General features: G+C 31.5%; 1 protein-coding gene across 1 annotated transcript in view; it reads right to left on the bottom strand.

Moving 5' to 3' along the window:
- Positions 1-405: 405 nt before the first annotated feature.
- LOC140041866 (hyalin-like) overlaps positions 406-16,480 on the bottom strand; it is a 36,305-nt gene continuing 20,230 nt past the window's right edge. The window contains exons 6-14 of the mRNA XM_072087662.1: positions 16,113-16,409; positions 13,952-14,209; positions 13,568-13,852; positions 13,091-13,114; positions 12,617-12,913; positions 10,987-11,244; positions 10,603-10,887; positions 899-1,147; positions 406-683 (exon numbers count right to left, since the gene is read on the bottom strand). Coding sequence (XP_071943763.1) covers positions 406-683; positions 899-1,147; positions 10,603-10,887; positions 10,987-11,244; positions 12,617-12,913; positions 13,091-13,114; positions 13,568-13,852; positions 13,952-14,209; positions 16,113-16,409 — 2,231 coding nt within the window. The remainder of the gene's footprint in view (positions 684-898; positions 1,148-10,602; positions 10,888-10,986; positions 11,245-12,616; positions 12,914-13,090; positions 13,115-13,567; positions 13,853-13,951; positions 14,210-16,112; positions 16,410-16,480) is intronic.

Raw genomic sequence — 16,480 nt, 5'->3', positions numbered from 1 at the left:
CTAAAAAGGAACATATCGCACTCTTTCCTGCATCATCTTCTGCTACATACGTCACATTCAGGTCATACTCAGTTAATATATTGAAATAAACTTGAGATCCTGGATAAGTGTTGTTTGTTACCATCACAACACCTACATTGTCAGTTGCTGTTGGAATTGTCCAGGTCACGGTTGCAAACATTTCACCAAATGGCCTTCCATCGTCTGGAGGATCAGTCGGTACTTTCAATGGGCTGGATGGGCAGGTACCATTGAAAGATGGTGCCTCATTATCTATAATAAAATAAGAGTTTTTGTAATGTATGACAAAAACACAAAAAGGGGTATATGATAATGTAGAAGATGGAGAATAAACTGTAGATACTAATAAGCAATGATAATAATGTAATTATTTTACAAAAGATTTTATTTTGTTTCATGAACAACAATTTGATCACCTTTGACCTCTAATGTAAAATTGCACATTGCCTCGTTGCCAGAATCATCTGTAGCTGTAAACGTGATAACATATACGCTGATATTGAATACATAAGGAGCATCAATATCAGATGAAATCATAGGACTCGTATCAACATTGTCTGTCGCTGTTGGTTCTATCCAGCTATAGTTGAGGGTTGGAAGGCCAAGATCAGTTGCAAGAACTATGTCATTTGGGCAGTTTATCAAAAGCGGTGGCTCTATATCTAAGAATTAAAAAAAATGTAACAAATAAAATGTATTACAAACAATTATACAATAAAAAAAACAGTAACAATTAAATACAATGACATTTACAAACTTAAATATAGCTAACAACAAAAACTCACTTCAGCTGTGCAATTCCAGGTCTTAAGTTTTTAATTAAAGATTGGGATCATCATTAAATCTTAAAACAATAACAAGGCTGGATTATGCTTACCAGTAACAGTAACTGTAAATTTACACGTTGCTACATTGCCCGAACTATCAACTGCATCATATATAACATCAGTGCTGCCATCGTAAAATACATTGCTTCCAGAACTGTAATTTGATGTTAGTGTTATATTCGCACCAGAATTGTCAATTACTGTTGGATCAGTCCAGTTGACATTGAACGCTTGATTTGATCCATCTGCTGTAGTAGTATTAATATTTGGTGGACAACCCAAGACTGGATCCTCATTATCTAATAATACAAAAAGGAAGGGGTTAGTAATACCAGGGAGATCTCCCTGGTAATACCATCAGGTGGGTATTCTATGTCAGGATCAACATCATCATCTATTCAATAACAAAACAGATACAAGAATTACAACCTCTATACAATTTTTGGTAGAATTTAGCAAACAATTTAGCAAAGAGTAATGGTCTTATTCTTGATTATAATATATGAAGAAATGTTTCTTACATAACAAATCATTATACTTTTTTTACTACAAAGCTGGTATCTACAAAATAATTAATGTAGTATTAATTTTAGTAAAGTTATGTTGAAATTAATCATCAATAATAAATATTTGAAATTCATATTAGAATGAAGAGGAAATCTGAAGATAATACTTTAAAAAGAAATAATAATCTTGGCACATCTTATTATTAGATGAGTGGAAATAGACTTTTCAGTCAAACAAATTGCAACAGTTTGTTTTTTTGCTGAAACATGCTCAACTATATGTAGATATTATCATATCCAAAATCTACCATGATCTGACCATTAATATAAATTACCTAATTTGCATAAAATAAAAATGGCTGCCATTTTACAACTTTGATCCAAATTATCTCTTAAACCATAAAGAATTTGGTATAAGAATGTATTGAACACAAATATAAACATGACCCCAAAAATTCAGAATAATATATTTGATTTGTTTTTGGGGTCAAGGTTAAAGGTCATTCCAGTATGACATCTAAAACATGCCATTTATCTCTTAAACCATAAAGAATTTGGTATAAGAATGTATTGAACACAAATATAAATATGACCCCAAAGATTATAAAAAATATATTTGATTTGTCTTTGGGGTCAAGGTAAAATGTCATTCCAGTATGACATCTAAAATATGCTAATTATCTTTTAATCCATATAGGTATTTTGAATAAGAATGTACAAGTACAAATATAAATGTGACCCTAAAGATTCAAAATAATATATTTGATTTGTCTTTGGGGTGAAGGTCAAAGGTCATTCCAATGGCCTCTAAAATATGCTTACTATCTCTTAATCCATTATTTTCCAGTATTTTGAATAAGAATGTATAACTACAATGTACAAATATAAACATGACAATTATAAAGGTTTAGAATAATGTAATTGAGTTGTATTAGGGTTCAAGGTTTAAAAGGTCACCTAATTACAAAATTTTAAAATAACTCTCAAAACATCAGGTATTTTAACAAGAATGTATTTAATATAAATATGACCCTAAATATTCAGAATGATGCAATTGAGTTGTATTAGGTGTCAAAGTGAAATGTCATCTAATTATGCCATATAAAATAGGCTAATTATCTCTCAAAACATCAGGTATTTTTAACAAGAATGTATTTAATATAAATATGACCCTAAATATTCAGAATGATGCAATTGAGTTGTATTAGGTGTCAAAGTCAAATGTCATCTAATTATGCCATATAAAATAGGCTAATTATCTCTTAAAACATCAGGTATTTTGAACAAGAATGTATTTAATAGAAATATAATATGTCCTTTGATTTGCATTTGATTTGTATTTAGGGTCAAGATAAAATGTCATTATCTTACAATATAAAATACTCTAATTATGAAGTGAATTCATTTGAATTTGGATGATGTACCTATGAACAAATCATATCTATTTAGAAAAGCTCATTTGAGTTAACTTCAGGGATGAGAATATTAGAAAAGGTGTTTTAATTGTAAGGAATTATATTTTATTATATTTGGTTTTTTTTGTTTTAGATTATATTACACTATTCTAAAATATGTCTTAAACACGAAAACTGTCAATCCTGGCTGGTTGTGCGAAGTGTTTCAATTGAAATTATGGGAAAGTGTGGAAACACCTTTACCCTCTTCAAAACAAATTTGTAACTGTGAAAATGGAGGTCATGTGGTTCAAACAGTAACCAACCACTTTTTAAACAGTAAAACCTGATCCTAACATTGGGAAAAGTTGTACTAACCAAAGTGGTAGTGAAAGATGACATATTCTGTGTATTAAGAATACTATGTGAACTAAAGATCTTTAGAACAAGTGTCTATAGTTTACTTTAGTAAAGAACGAGTCCTCTGCTCTCAAATGACACAAATACAGAAAATATAGAGATACATTTAAAAAAATAGAAACTTTCGTAACACCCTACATTTTTCAGTTTGAGATGGATGAAAATTTTAAAAAAATCCAGCCATTAAAAAAAAGTTAAGTTTGTATTCATATACTATTTAAATACCCTTAGTGTATATTAAAATTTATCTAAACACAAACATTTTAAAGTATCAGTATATATTATTAGGATTAAATAATTTTTATTAGCAAAATGATGCTTTAATCCAGAATGTAATGAATACAGTAAGACAGTAAGTCATTGTGATACTTACTAAAGTATACTTTAACAAAACTAGTTCTTTGCAACTGTTGTTGCTTAGTTTATTTGTAGTTAATTTGATTTAAAAAAAAATTATAGATAATTTAAATTACTAACTTGAATTTAATTCGTCACTTTGACGAATTATAGGTGATCATTTTTATAATTTTATTGACATTAATATTTTTTAAACATGCACGTATGTTAACATACAATCAGAAAATGTTGATGTATGCCATCCAATTACCGTAGGGCTGTCATCTGCCGCCCCTAATTTCGCCAAAAATTTGGGGCGGAAATAAGAAAAAGGTTTTTTTTTACGTTGAGGGCGCTTTTTAAAAAAAAGTTTTTTTAATGATTTTTTTTGGCCGAAAAGGTGTAAAAATCGAGTGTGCGAGGATGAAACAATAAAAATAATAACGTAGCGTATATTTCGGTGTATAATCGCACTTTTGACACGCAAATTTAACCTCTAAATTAAGGGTGCGTCTCATACACCGAACATAAATGCCTCAACACAGATATCGCCACCTCGTTGGCTAGGCCTGGGCTTTTTAAGGTAAGGCCTAGGCCTAGGCCTATTAGTATTACTAAAGTCTAAAGAGTAGGCCTAGCCTAGCTACAGTGTACTAGCGTAACAGCAACCTGCTAGTTTTCAAGGCATTTTAGCGTGATTTTGTACTAAATATGATGAAAAGATTTGTTCATTATGGAGCTGTTTTAGGCGCTCCGATAAAATTTCATTTGAAAACGACGTTTACGATTGGAATAGTATTATAGTTATACGCACGACCGTCATACCAAAGATTGCGGCGCTATATAATCTTTGGTCATACCCCCAGCGCGAGCAAGCCCTTCTTGGCAACCACATTGTGTACACAGTATTCGACTAGTATATTCTCCAGTTGATTATAGCATAGACCTAGCGTACACACTCGAATACGATTGTCCGTGAAAACTTGCGCGCGCCTCTCGATAAAAGGATCGAGCGAGGCTAGCCCACACACACGGCGGTCATGCACTCGATGTTGCGGGTGCGAAACTCATTCATAACAAGTTAGAAACAACTGACGGAATGGGGGACTTCCCTTCTTGTTGAGGCTGGGCGCGGCCGTCTTATACATCAACGATATACAAAATACCGATATTTTACTCTCAGTTAGGGGTCGGGTGCGTCTTATTATACACAGGTGCGACTTATACACCGAAATATACGGTACACTAACTTCTAAAAATTAAAATATTTAATTAGGCCTGCTAACAACGACCTACTTTGTAGTAGTAGGCCTAGCCTAGGCTAGTTTAGACACGGGGCCTAACGCGCCCAAAACAGAATTAAAGTGTGAAACAAATTATGCAATATGAATAGATGTTTGAGCTCGTTGTTTTATTCAGTGTGTTTTGTTACTCTCAAATTCGCGAGCAATTAACAGAGAAATTAACATAAAAAAAAAAAAACTAGATTTGAACTCGTCACGTTGACGAGTTAGGCTATCGCCCAACGCATCGTAACACGCACATGTTATTTATTATGCTTAGTCTACAATAGGCTGCACTACAACGATTGTAAAGAACAGCTGGAATACATCAAAATCGTTTAATAAGTGTCAACAGTTGACGGTATTAGCATTGTAAACGGTTTAGTTGACGGTTATTTTCTATATTTTACACCACTCACGTTTATTCAATTGTTTGAAAATGATGACCTTTTCAAATTAAAAAAAAAAGTTCATAAGTCTAAAAAGGAATTATTTTAGTAATAAAATATTGAAAATTGGAAGAAAATTGATAACGTTTACGCGGTATGCGCTCTATTGAATGTGACGAACTGTGTCGAAAGAGACAAAATCCCTATATTTTACATTTGTGTGGCCATACGATGACGTCACAACAGCCCAGAGGTAAAAATTTTGCATGAATTCATATCTACAATATATCTGCTTACATATTAGGTTAAAAGAATTGGGGGTCACCAGACATCCCGGAGAGCTATAATCGATTCAAAATAGGCATATTTTTACACAAATTTGCATAAAATTACCAATTTTCAAGCGCACGATTTTTAAAGTTTGACGTGCACGTGTGTCATTATTTTGCATTCATAATTCATCAAATATGAAAGAAATATATCATAAAACTATGAAAAACAATAATCAAGCGCAAAAACGGGCTTTCTAGGCTGCGTACGAGCGAAGTGCGCAATAGCGCGCGCGCAACGCAAATTTTTTTGAAAAATGTGAAATGCTTAAAATGTCCTGAAACGTGTAGAAAGTTAATTAGAAATTGATTTTGAGCATTTTTAACTTTCAAAGCGCGCGTACGCGCGATTTGACCAATGTTCAAAATTTTGCTGATGATACAGGAAGATGACCCTTGACATGAAGCATACGTGTGTCAAGTGGTATTTAAAAATAGCTATTGGTTTTCAAGTTATAGTCAATCTAAGAATTTCAGAAAATCGCGCGTAGTTACGCTACGCGGCCATATTTTCATTAAACCAAAGTTTGTTGCACAACTACATATATACGTGCATCTGCTGGCCAAGTTACAACATAACTGCTATTGCCATTTTTGAGATATGCGACCAACAAAAAATGAGCAGAAAAAATGAAATCTCTGACAATAACAATAGGCTATCGCTCTACAGAGAGCGATAGCCTAAGAGCGATAGCCTAAAAAAAAACTTTTTCCCACCTACCAAAAAAAAAAAACTTGACAGCAAACAAACAATTTTTTTTTTTAGGCCTTATATGCCTATATAGTGCTGAGTTGTGCCTATTATATGCCATATACGTTATGTACAGTATATACTGTATATCTTGTACAGTGTAGCATTGGTGAAATTATGGACACACATCATGTTCTAAGTTTTTGACACTGATGACATTATCAAAAAAAACTTGTGGATAACAATATTGAAAGATAATGAATTGAGCAATAAAATATAACAATTGGAAGAAAATTTGGCACGTAGAAGGGCCGTGCGCGCTCTTTAAAAATTGTATAACTTTGACTAAAGAGATGAAAAAACTACTTTTTAACTTCAGCTGGCCATATGATAACGTCACAACATCCGATAGGCTTAATTTTTATATGAATTCATATCTACTTCACCAGCTATCATACTAAGTTATAAACATCGAGGTCAACTTTAATTCAGAAGAGCTGTAAGGTATTCAAATATACGGTAGGTGAAATTACATAACCACCGTTATTTAAATTTTAAGACGTGATGACGTCATCCAAAAGAAAATATTGGCAACTCATAAGTAACATAATTGATTGAGGTAGAATGTATTAAAAATTAAAAGAAAATTGATCACAGATAAGCGAGTTGCGCTCTGTTTAATATGGTGGTCTATGACAAAAGGGGAAAAACCCCTATTTTAAAAATTCATGTGGCCAAATGATGACGTCATACCATTTTGTACGTCTAATGTGTATATACATTTATATCTACAACTCATTGGATTCCATAATAAGTTAAAGAAATTGGGGGTCACCATGTATTCTGAAAAATTATTTTCATTTAATTTTTACAATTAATGTGCGCATTTTGTCATTTTTAACGTGCTCGTATAGCACTATTTTAAGTTGAAATGACTAAAATTTGGTGGATGTACCAAGGAAGATGAGTAGAATGCAGTTTGTACAAAAATTTGTATTTTTTTATGCTTTCTATGTACGCACGCGCAAAAACGTGTTTTTGCGCAGTAATTTTTTAACACGCAAATGGCCTAATTCATGCTCTAAATTGATCAAAACGTAATTTTGAGCTTTTTAAATTGTTAACGCGCGATTTCATGCGCATGACCCCACATGCGTTTTTATTTGCTAATATTTTGACACTTGACCTGAAGTTTACGTGTAGTGAATTTTATTAATATGTGATAATGAATTATGGAGATATCATTGATAATAATAATGTGATTTCACAAAATCGCGTATAAATGACGTCACGGATGAGTGATCACGCTGAAAAGCTTATTAGGATTAAGTTACAGTATTTGAAAGACATTGTGAAATTTTGGTAATCCATTGACATTTAACTTTTTGAGATATTTGTTACACAAAAAGTGTACAGAAAGAGGAAGAATATTTTAATGTAAGTACAATAACAATAGGTGATCATTTCATTCTAAATGATCACCTAATTATCAGAAAGCTACGTTTTTTGGTCTACTCTGACGTAATTTTACTGAATTCTCACTAAGCTTCGTAGGCCTACTAAAGTAGGTAGGGCTAAATGTTAAAAGTAAAGGTATTATCTAGAATAAGCTATACTGATCCTATGTAAATTTAGTAGTTATAATATTCAATTTTTTCAAAATGTTTAAGGTAAAATCATTGACCTAGTATAGTAATCTCTGGGTGGGAGGGGTGTGGGCGCAGTGTGCAGACATCAATCTGCTACAATGTCTGTACTGTATATGCTATGTTTTAGTAGTTATAGTAAGACTACTATGCAAATTGATTTAAAGGATAATTTGAAAAATCAAATGTGCTATTCTGAATCTTAAGGGTCATGTTTATATTTGTACTTGTACATTCTTATTCAAAATACCTATTGGATTAAAAGATAATTAGCATATTTTAGATGTCATACTGGAATGACATTTTACCTTGACCCCAAAGACAAATCAAATACATTATTCTGAATTGTTGGGGTCATGTTTATATTCGTGTTTAATACATTCTTATACCAATTTCTTTATGGTTTAAGAGATAATTGGGATCGGATCGATTTTGGCGTTGAACAGCCGCTAAAACAGGTCCGGCTAGGCCAAAACTGGTGCGGCCTTTAAAATCGCTTATTTATTCTTTAAAATGTGTTAAGAAGCCTGCAAACAGTTCAAATGGTTAAAGTAAACTAAGCTTAAAGTAAATATACTAAATATTACCATACAAACGAAAAGAAATTATCGAAACACTAATTAAAGAAACTCTAATCGGATTTTGGGATATTCTATTGTTCAGTTCGTTTAAAACTAATAGCGCCCTCTAGTAACGCAACGAAATTTATAATATCCTTCCATAACACAATCTTTTACTTTTCGCTCAAATGTATTGAATGTATTTTTATAACCTAGTGTATTTATTTTATTTTGTTGCACATCTCTTGAGAATTGTGCCTCTGTTATATAAAGAGAAACAATAAAATTATTATTATTATTAGTAACTTTATATTATGTCTAAGAAGATCTTAGATAATATGTACAAACTGAATACGTCTTGGGCGTATTTAATAATGATTAATAATAAAATATAGAACGTTAATTATTATTAGTATAATTATTTTAGGTTCTTGTCATTACTGCTATCAGTATTTTTTTTTTTGGGACATTTTGGGACGCAAGTGGCCACCAAGGGCCTCTTATTATTAATAGTATAAAACAACAACGATAATAACAATCGATATGGGTAGCAATACTAAGATCAAAAATCGACAAATGACACCACAGTGGAACGACCGGTTCCCACATTCACGAATTTGGCTATACGACGAATGATGAACACGAGTTTTGTAATAGTCTTAGCGAAAAAATAAATTAAACGTGAACACACTATCGTCACTAATCACATTGCAACCGTAACAAAATCGGCGACTTGTAATTTTGGAGGGAATATTTTTTATTTAAATCTTTGTTTTGAATGGCTTTTGTCTTTGTGAACGTTGACATAATGGCATAATACATCACATTGTACATGGTAACGTAAATTGCTTTCTAAAAAAAAGAACAAAAAAGCCAAACAGATTTGATTGAATATAAATAGAAGGAAAAGTAAGAAATAAATTCCATAGTAACAAACTTATTAACTATCTAAAGAATATTGATGGATTAAGAACTGTTTGTATTTAAAAAAAAAGGAAAGTAATGTTCGTGATAATCTAATGTTTAAAGTTAAATTATTTCATAAAAATGGTCCGTTAAAAATGAAAGAATTTTTCCTGAGGGCTATAGTGTACTTTTCATAAATAGAATGTTTCCGGGTAGATGACCTGGTCTTATAAGGATGAAGCTGACTAAACATTGTAAACAACGAGTTAAAATGAGAAGGGAGTTTTGGTTATTAATAACATGAAACATAAATACAAGAGTTTGCAGTTTGTTAATATCGAATATGTTTAAAGTGTTTAGCTGATGGAATAATTGCCTTGTATGGGATCTTGGGGTTGCTCCAGTGCCAATCCTTAGAGCCTTCTTTTGAAGCTTAAAGAGACAGTGAATTTTGGATGTTGATGGAATAGTCCAAGGATCAGTCTGCAAAATGTTGTTAGAAATTGAAGCCCAAGCAATATTACAGTATGTTAAGTATGGTAAAATGAGAGTGTTGTAAAGCAAAAATAAAATATTGTATGGAAGAATATATTTTAATTTACTTAAAACACCAACATTTTTAGACACTGTTTTATTAGTAATCGCAATGTGTGTTTGCCAGTTCAATTTTGAATCAATTTGAATTTGAACCTAAAGAAATTTTAAATTGTTTCCTTTTTCTATTGGGTTTCCATCGGTTATAATATCAAAAGGAAAAGTATTGTTACGGTTGTTCTTTTGTGTAAAGTAGATGAAGTTAGTTTTAGATGTGTAAACCTAAAGAAACTCTATCAAGCTCAGAATTAACATTAACAAGAGTGTTTACATTTTTGTGAGAAAAGAAAATATTGTTGTCATCTGCGAATAAGATAAATTGGAAAATGAGGAAATATGTGAGAATATATTATAATCAAACCTTATTTAATCAAAATATATAAATACAACAATGAATGAAAAGTCCTTTTTTTACTACGCTAAACACCCAGATAGTGAACCCACATAGTGAATATACGAATACAAATACAGTAATAGATTTTATGTTGTACAGAGCAATTATGCATTATGAAATCTCAACCAATCAATTCTAATTTTGACAAAACTCATACCCATATATGGAGTACATGATCATCAGTAAAAGGTTAAATAAAAAAACACCTAAACCAACTCATATTTGGATCAATTGGTAAAAATTTTCATAGCAATTTGTTTCTGCATTTCTAAATTGTTCAAATTAAAAAATATTTTTATAATTTACCTTCAACCTTGAGGCCAAAGACACAGGTGTCACTATTTCCATAAGGATCAGTTGATGTGAAAGTGATTATGTGAGTACCAATTGGTATCATGTCACCTGACTCAAATGGTGATGAAACTACAGTCACTGTTCCATTACTATTGTCACTTGTCACAGGAGGATCCCAGGTAACAGTGGCATTTGGACTTCCTTCATCTGTACTAATATTTACTAGTCCATACCCTTCTCCGATGTAATTGTTTGAAGTGACATTTGTTGGGCAGTCAATCATTGGACTTTCATTATCTATTCACAACATAAATAAAAGGTATAAATAAATTATATTTGATATAATATTACTGTAGCTCAATTTTAATTTCCAACAACGAGGTACAGTTGTCTTACCTCCAACAGTGATAACAAAACTGCAGCTATCATTAAAGTTACCAGCTGAATCTGAGACATTGTACTGAACTGTTGTGTTGCCAATTGCAAACATATTATCACCAGAAGTGTAGTCTGATACTGGTACAAGCGTCTCTCCAGAGTTATCAGTAGCTGACGGTTCAAACCATGTGATATTGATTGCAAATGCCTCGCCAGTTGTTGTGTTAACAATAATAATTTTCACTGGGCAGTTGATGATATATGGTTCTTCATCATCTAAAGGTGTAATGAGGAAACTATTATTTTCTATTTTATATCAGTAAATATGATTTACAGCCATTATTAAATTGTTGATTTTTCAATCCACTGAAGCAGGGTTGAGTTTAATATATTAAATATTAGAGTGAGCATAATTATTACAAACAATTCTTGTAAACAGTAAACAACTGTATAGCAAACAATAGTTGTTTAAAATTTAACAGAATATGTTTGTCTTTTTGTAAGTCAAACCATTACTTTTGTTACCTTTTTTTTATGAAAGTGAATAACTTTATTAAAAATGTAAAATGGCATATTCATGTTTTAAGGGACAACTGTACCCCCTTTTTATAAGAAGCATTAGTTAATATGAATAACTAAGAAAAATACAAAAAGTAAGCTTATTTTTTTACAAGTCCCATAATCAAAACAAGCTTTAATTAATTTCCATTGTAATATGCTGCAGCTACGCACATCACCCACAGCAATTGATAAGAAATATTGAATTAGGCAGAAAGATTGGTAAAGTTTAAACAGGTTAAACTTTGCCAACTTGTCCGCGAAAAACTGTTTTGCATTTTAACTTTACTAACTTGTCTGCGACAAACAGGTTTATGTTTAACTCTACCACCTCGTCGGTGATGATCTGCCGTGAGTTTAATTTTGCTATTTTGTATGATATTATTCATGTCTGATTTGTGTTGAAGATGAGTTAGCGATAGTGTAGAGATTTTATGGAACCAGGCTAAACAAAGTTGATTAAACAATGTCTATATATGTTTTGGAATATCATCTTTATTTCAGCATTTTCTGGGAATGTTAGTTAGTTAACTCAGATTTCACCATTTACAGGACGAAACGCAGTAAAAATACATAAATATTATACTACAAGCTATTAATAATTTTGCAAATATTGAAAATTATTGTTAAAGATATCTAACTCAGGATTCATTATGTTAAAGCTTATATTAAGTGAAATAAAGAGGAAAATAGTAAGTATTTATAGGACTACCCCCTCTGATAGAGTGTATGTGTAATTTTTATGTTGTGTGTTGGACTTAACAACGTGATAAGAATGCAATGTGTTTATGATTAAGTATAACAAAGAGTCATTTTCTACTAAAGATAGTATGCTTATGTTACATTTTTTATATTTATTTTATAAAGATATCATATTTTTAACTGAGATATCTAACTTTAAAATAAACTCATAAACTCAAAGTTTGGTTTAATCTACAAATAAATAAAATCATTTTATGACATTCTGCTGAAATAACAGGAATTAGGATTATGTTATAGGTATGTGACCAGTTTTAAAGATAGTAAACAACATGTGCATAAACTGACCTGTACAAAAAAATTTTTATTTCAACTTAAAGAGTAAACATACCTTTAATTACCACCGTAACATAACAAGATTCTTTATTGGCTGTTGGTGAACCATTGTCATAGAATGTGTATTCAACGATAGTTTCTCCAATAGAAAATACAGCAGTAGTCTCAAAGTCATAAGACACCATGTCAATAGTACATCGGTAATCACATACTAATGTATAATTGGCTTCATATAAAGAAACTAGAACATTATCCACAACAGTAATGTTGAAACTGACAGTGCCATTAGGATTTCCAGGATCAGTCACACTAGCAACCACGGAAGGACAAGTTGCATTAGGTGGCTCCACATCTAAAATATAAACAGACTTAACATTTTTTATTTGAAAACAGTATGATTATAAGCATACTGAATTCAAAATCATTGCAATACAAGTCCAATATGCCTGAGAAAAGAGAATCAATTGTTTTTCCTAAAGAAATGTACTTTCATTTTAGTTGTTTATGTATCTCAATTGTGAGGTTTTACCTTCATATGTCTTCAGTAGTTGCTCTTAAATTTTAAGATTATAATGATTAAAACAAGAAACATATTACGACTATACCTTTATTCATAATATATTACTTTTTTTCTTTTTTGTGAAAGTAAACAAATGGAAAAAGGTGATCACAATAATATCGATGTAAACAATATAAATGATTTAAAAACATTTGGTTGAAGAAAGAGTTTATATTTCATAAGCATCAAACAGCTAGACTCGCCAATTGCAGGATGGATAAACTATAATTTATCGTGCACGTATTAAATGCTTTAGGAGTGGAGTAGACATAGCCTGTCACTGGGCTTTTCAGAGCATCACTCTATCGTTTTACCTTCAACCTGGAGTTGATTAATGTCACAAATGTCACTACTGTATTTTTGTCTTTTTTTATGAGTAAGTTGCTGTAAAAGTGATTATTCTATTTTCAAAATTGTCCAAATTGAAAAAAAAGGTTCATACTTTACCTTCAACTTCGAAATAAAATTCACATGTATCATTATTTCCAGAAAGATCAGTTGCTGTAAAAGTGATTATGTGAGTACCAATTGGTATCATGTCACCTGACTCAAATGGTGATGAAACTACAGTCACTGTTCCATTACTATTGTCACTTGTCACAGGAGGATCCCAGGTAACAGTGGCATTTGGACTTCCTTCATCTGTACTAATATTTACTAGTCCATACCCTTCTCCGATGTAATTGTTTGAAGTGACATTTGTTGGGCAGTCAATCATTGGACTTTCATTATCTATTCACAACATAAATAAAAGGTATAAATAAATTACATTTGATATAATATTACTGTAGCTCAATTTTAATTTCCAACAACGAGGTACAGTTGTCTTACCTCCAACAGTGATAACAAAACTGCAGCTATCATTAAAGTTACCAGCTAAATCTGAGACATTGTACTGAACTGTTGTGTTGCCAATTGCAAACATATTATCACCAGAAGTGTAGTCTGATACTGGTACAAGAGTCTCTCCAGAGTTATCAGTAGCTGACGGTTCAAACCATGTGATATTGATTGCAAATGCCTCGCCAGTTGTTGTGTTAACAATAATAATTTTCACTGGGCAGTTGATGATATATGGTTCTTCATCATCTAAAGGTGTAATGAGGAAACTATTATTTTCTATTTTATATCAGTAAATATGATTTACAGCCACTATTAAATTGTTGATTTTTCAATCCACTGAAGCAGGGTTGAGTTTAATATATTAAAATATTAGAGTGAGCATAATTATTACAAACAATTCTTGTAAACAGTAAACAACTGTATAGCAAACAATAGTTGTTTAAAATTTAACAGAATATGTTTGTCTTTTTGTAAGTCAAACCATTACCTTTGTTACCTTTTTTTTATGGAAGTGAATAACTTTATTAAAAATGTAAAATGGCATATTCATGTTTTAAGGGACAATGCTGTACCTCTTTTTAAAAGAATTATTAGTTAATATGAATAACTAAGAAAAATACAAAAAGTAAGCTTATTTTATTACATGTCCCATAATCAAAACAAGCTTTAACTAATTTCCATTGTAATATGCTGCAGCTACGCACATCACCCACAGCAATTGATAAGAAATATTGAATTAGGCAGAAAGATTGGTAAAGTTTAAACAGGTTAAACTTTGCCAACTTGTCCGCAAAAAACTGTTTTGCATTTTAACTTTACTAACTTGTCTGCGACAAACATGTGTGTGTTTAACTCTACCACCTCGTCGGTGACGATCTGGCGTGAGTTTAATTTTGCTATTTTGTATGATATTATTCATGCCAGATTTGTGTTAAAGATGAGTAGCGATAGTGTAGAGATTCTATGGAACCAGGCTAAACAAAGTTGATTAAACAATGTCTATGTATGTTTTTGAATATCATCTTTATTTCAGCATTTTCTGGGAATGTTACGTAGTTAACTCAGATTTCACCATTTAAGCCTGGTTTCCATAAAATCGCTACAGCGTCGCTACAGCGTTTCCATTAAAATCGCTACACGTGCATATGTCGCCGACGCAATCGGAAAGGCTCCCCGATTCATCGCAGTCAAATCGGCAAAGTTCAACCATGTTCAACTTTGCATATTTTGTCTGCGATGAATCGTAGACGCGTACCAAAGAATATTTAGTGCTCGCGTACTAGATCCCCAATAAATTCTAGTGTTTCCATAGAATCGCTACGCTCTGTCGTGTAGCAATTTTATGGAAACCAGGCTTTACAGGACGTAACGCAGTTAAAATACATAAATATTATACTACAAGCTATTAATAATTTTGCAAATATTGAAATTATTGTTAAAGATATCTAACTCAGGATTCAGTACGTTAAATCTTACATGAAGTGAAATAAAGAGGAAAAGAGGGTGTCTAGAAAACTCAGATCTAGAAAACTCAGATCTCAGATATATCTGAGTTTTCTTGATCTAGAAAACTCAGATATCTGACTTTTCTAGATCTAAAAAACTCAGATATCTGACTTTCCTAGATATAGAAAACTCAGATATCAAGACTTGAGTTTTCTAGTTCCAAAATGAAACTAGTAAACCAGACCATCAAATGGATCGTTCCATTATTATCAGAAGGTAGCTTGTTTGAAATACTACAGTATTTATACGTTTTCTTACTACCGTAATAATAATAATTATTGTAACTTGTAATAGCAGCCTATGGTAAATCATAAAGAAATACAGTATACACCTTTTAAAATGTAGGCTTAGCATTTATTTAGCGTTTATGATAAGTATGACAAAGAGTCATTTTCTACTAAAGATATTATATTACATTTTTTATATTGTTTTTATAAAGATATCATATCTAACTTTAAAATAAACTCATAAACTCAAAGTTTGCTTTAATCTACTTAAATAAAATCATTTTATGACATTCAGTTTAAGAAATAATATAACTTAGGATTATTATAGGTAAGTAACAAGTTTTAAATGTAGTAAACATGTGCATAAACCGACCTGTACGAACAATTTTTTATTTCAACTTAAAGAGTAAACGTACCTTTAATTACCACCGTAACATAACAAGATTCTTGATTGGCTGTTGGTGAAGCATTGTCATAAAATGTGTATTCAATGATAGTTTCTCCAATAGGAAATACAGCAGTAGTCTCAAAGTCATAAGACACCATATCAATGGTTTTACTGCTCGGGTAGACCAATGCATACTTGGTTTCAAAATGGGAAACTAGAACATTATCCACAACAGTAATATTGAAACTGACAGTGCCATTGGGACTTCCAGGATCAGTCACACCAGCAACCACGGAAGGACAAGTTGCATTAGGTGGCTCCACATCTAAAATATAAACAGACTTAACTTAAATTTTGATTTGATAACAGTATGATTATAAGCATACTGAATTCAAA

The sequence above is a fragment of the Antedon mediterranea genome, chromosome 1 (assembly GCF_964355755.1).
Source record: "Antedon mediterranea chromosome 1, ecAntMedi1.1, whole genome shotgun sequence".
Classification (NCBI taxonomy): domain Eukaryota; kingdom Metazoa; phylum Echinodermata; class Crinoidea; order Comatulida; family Antedonidae; genus Antedon; species Antedon mediterranea.
This window is presented reverse-complemented; position numbering and strand designations above follow the sequence as displayed.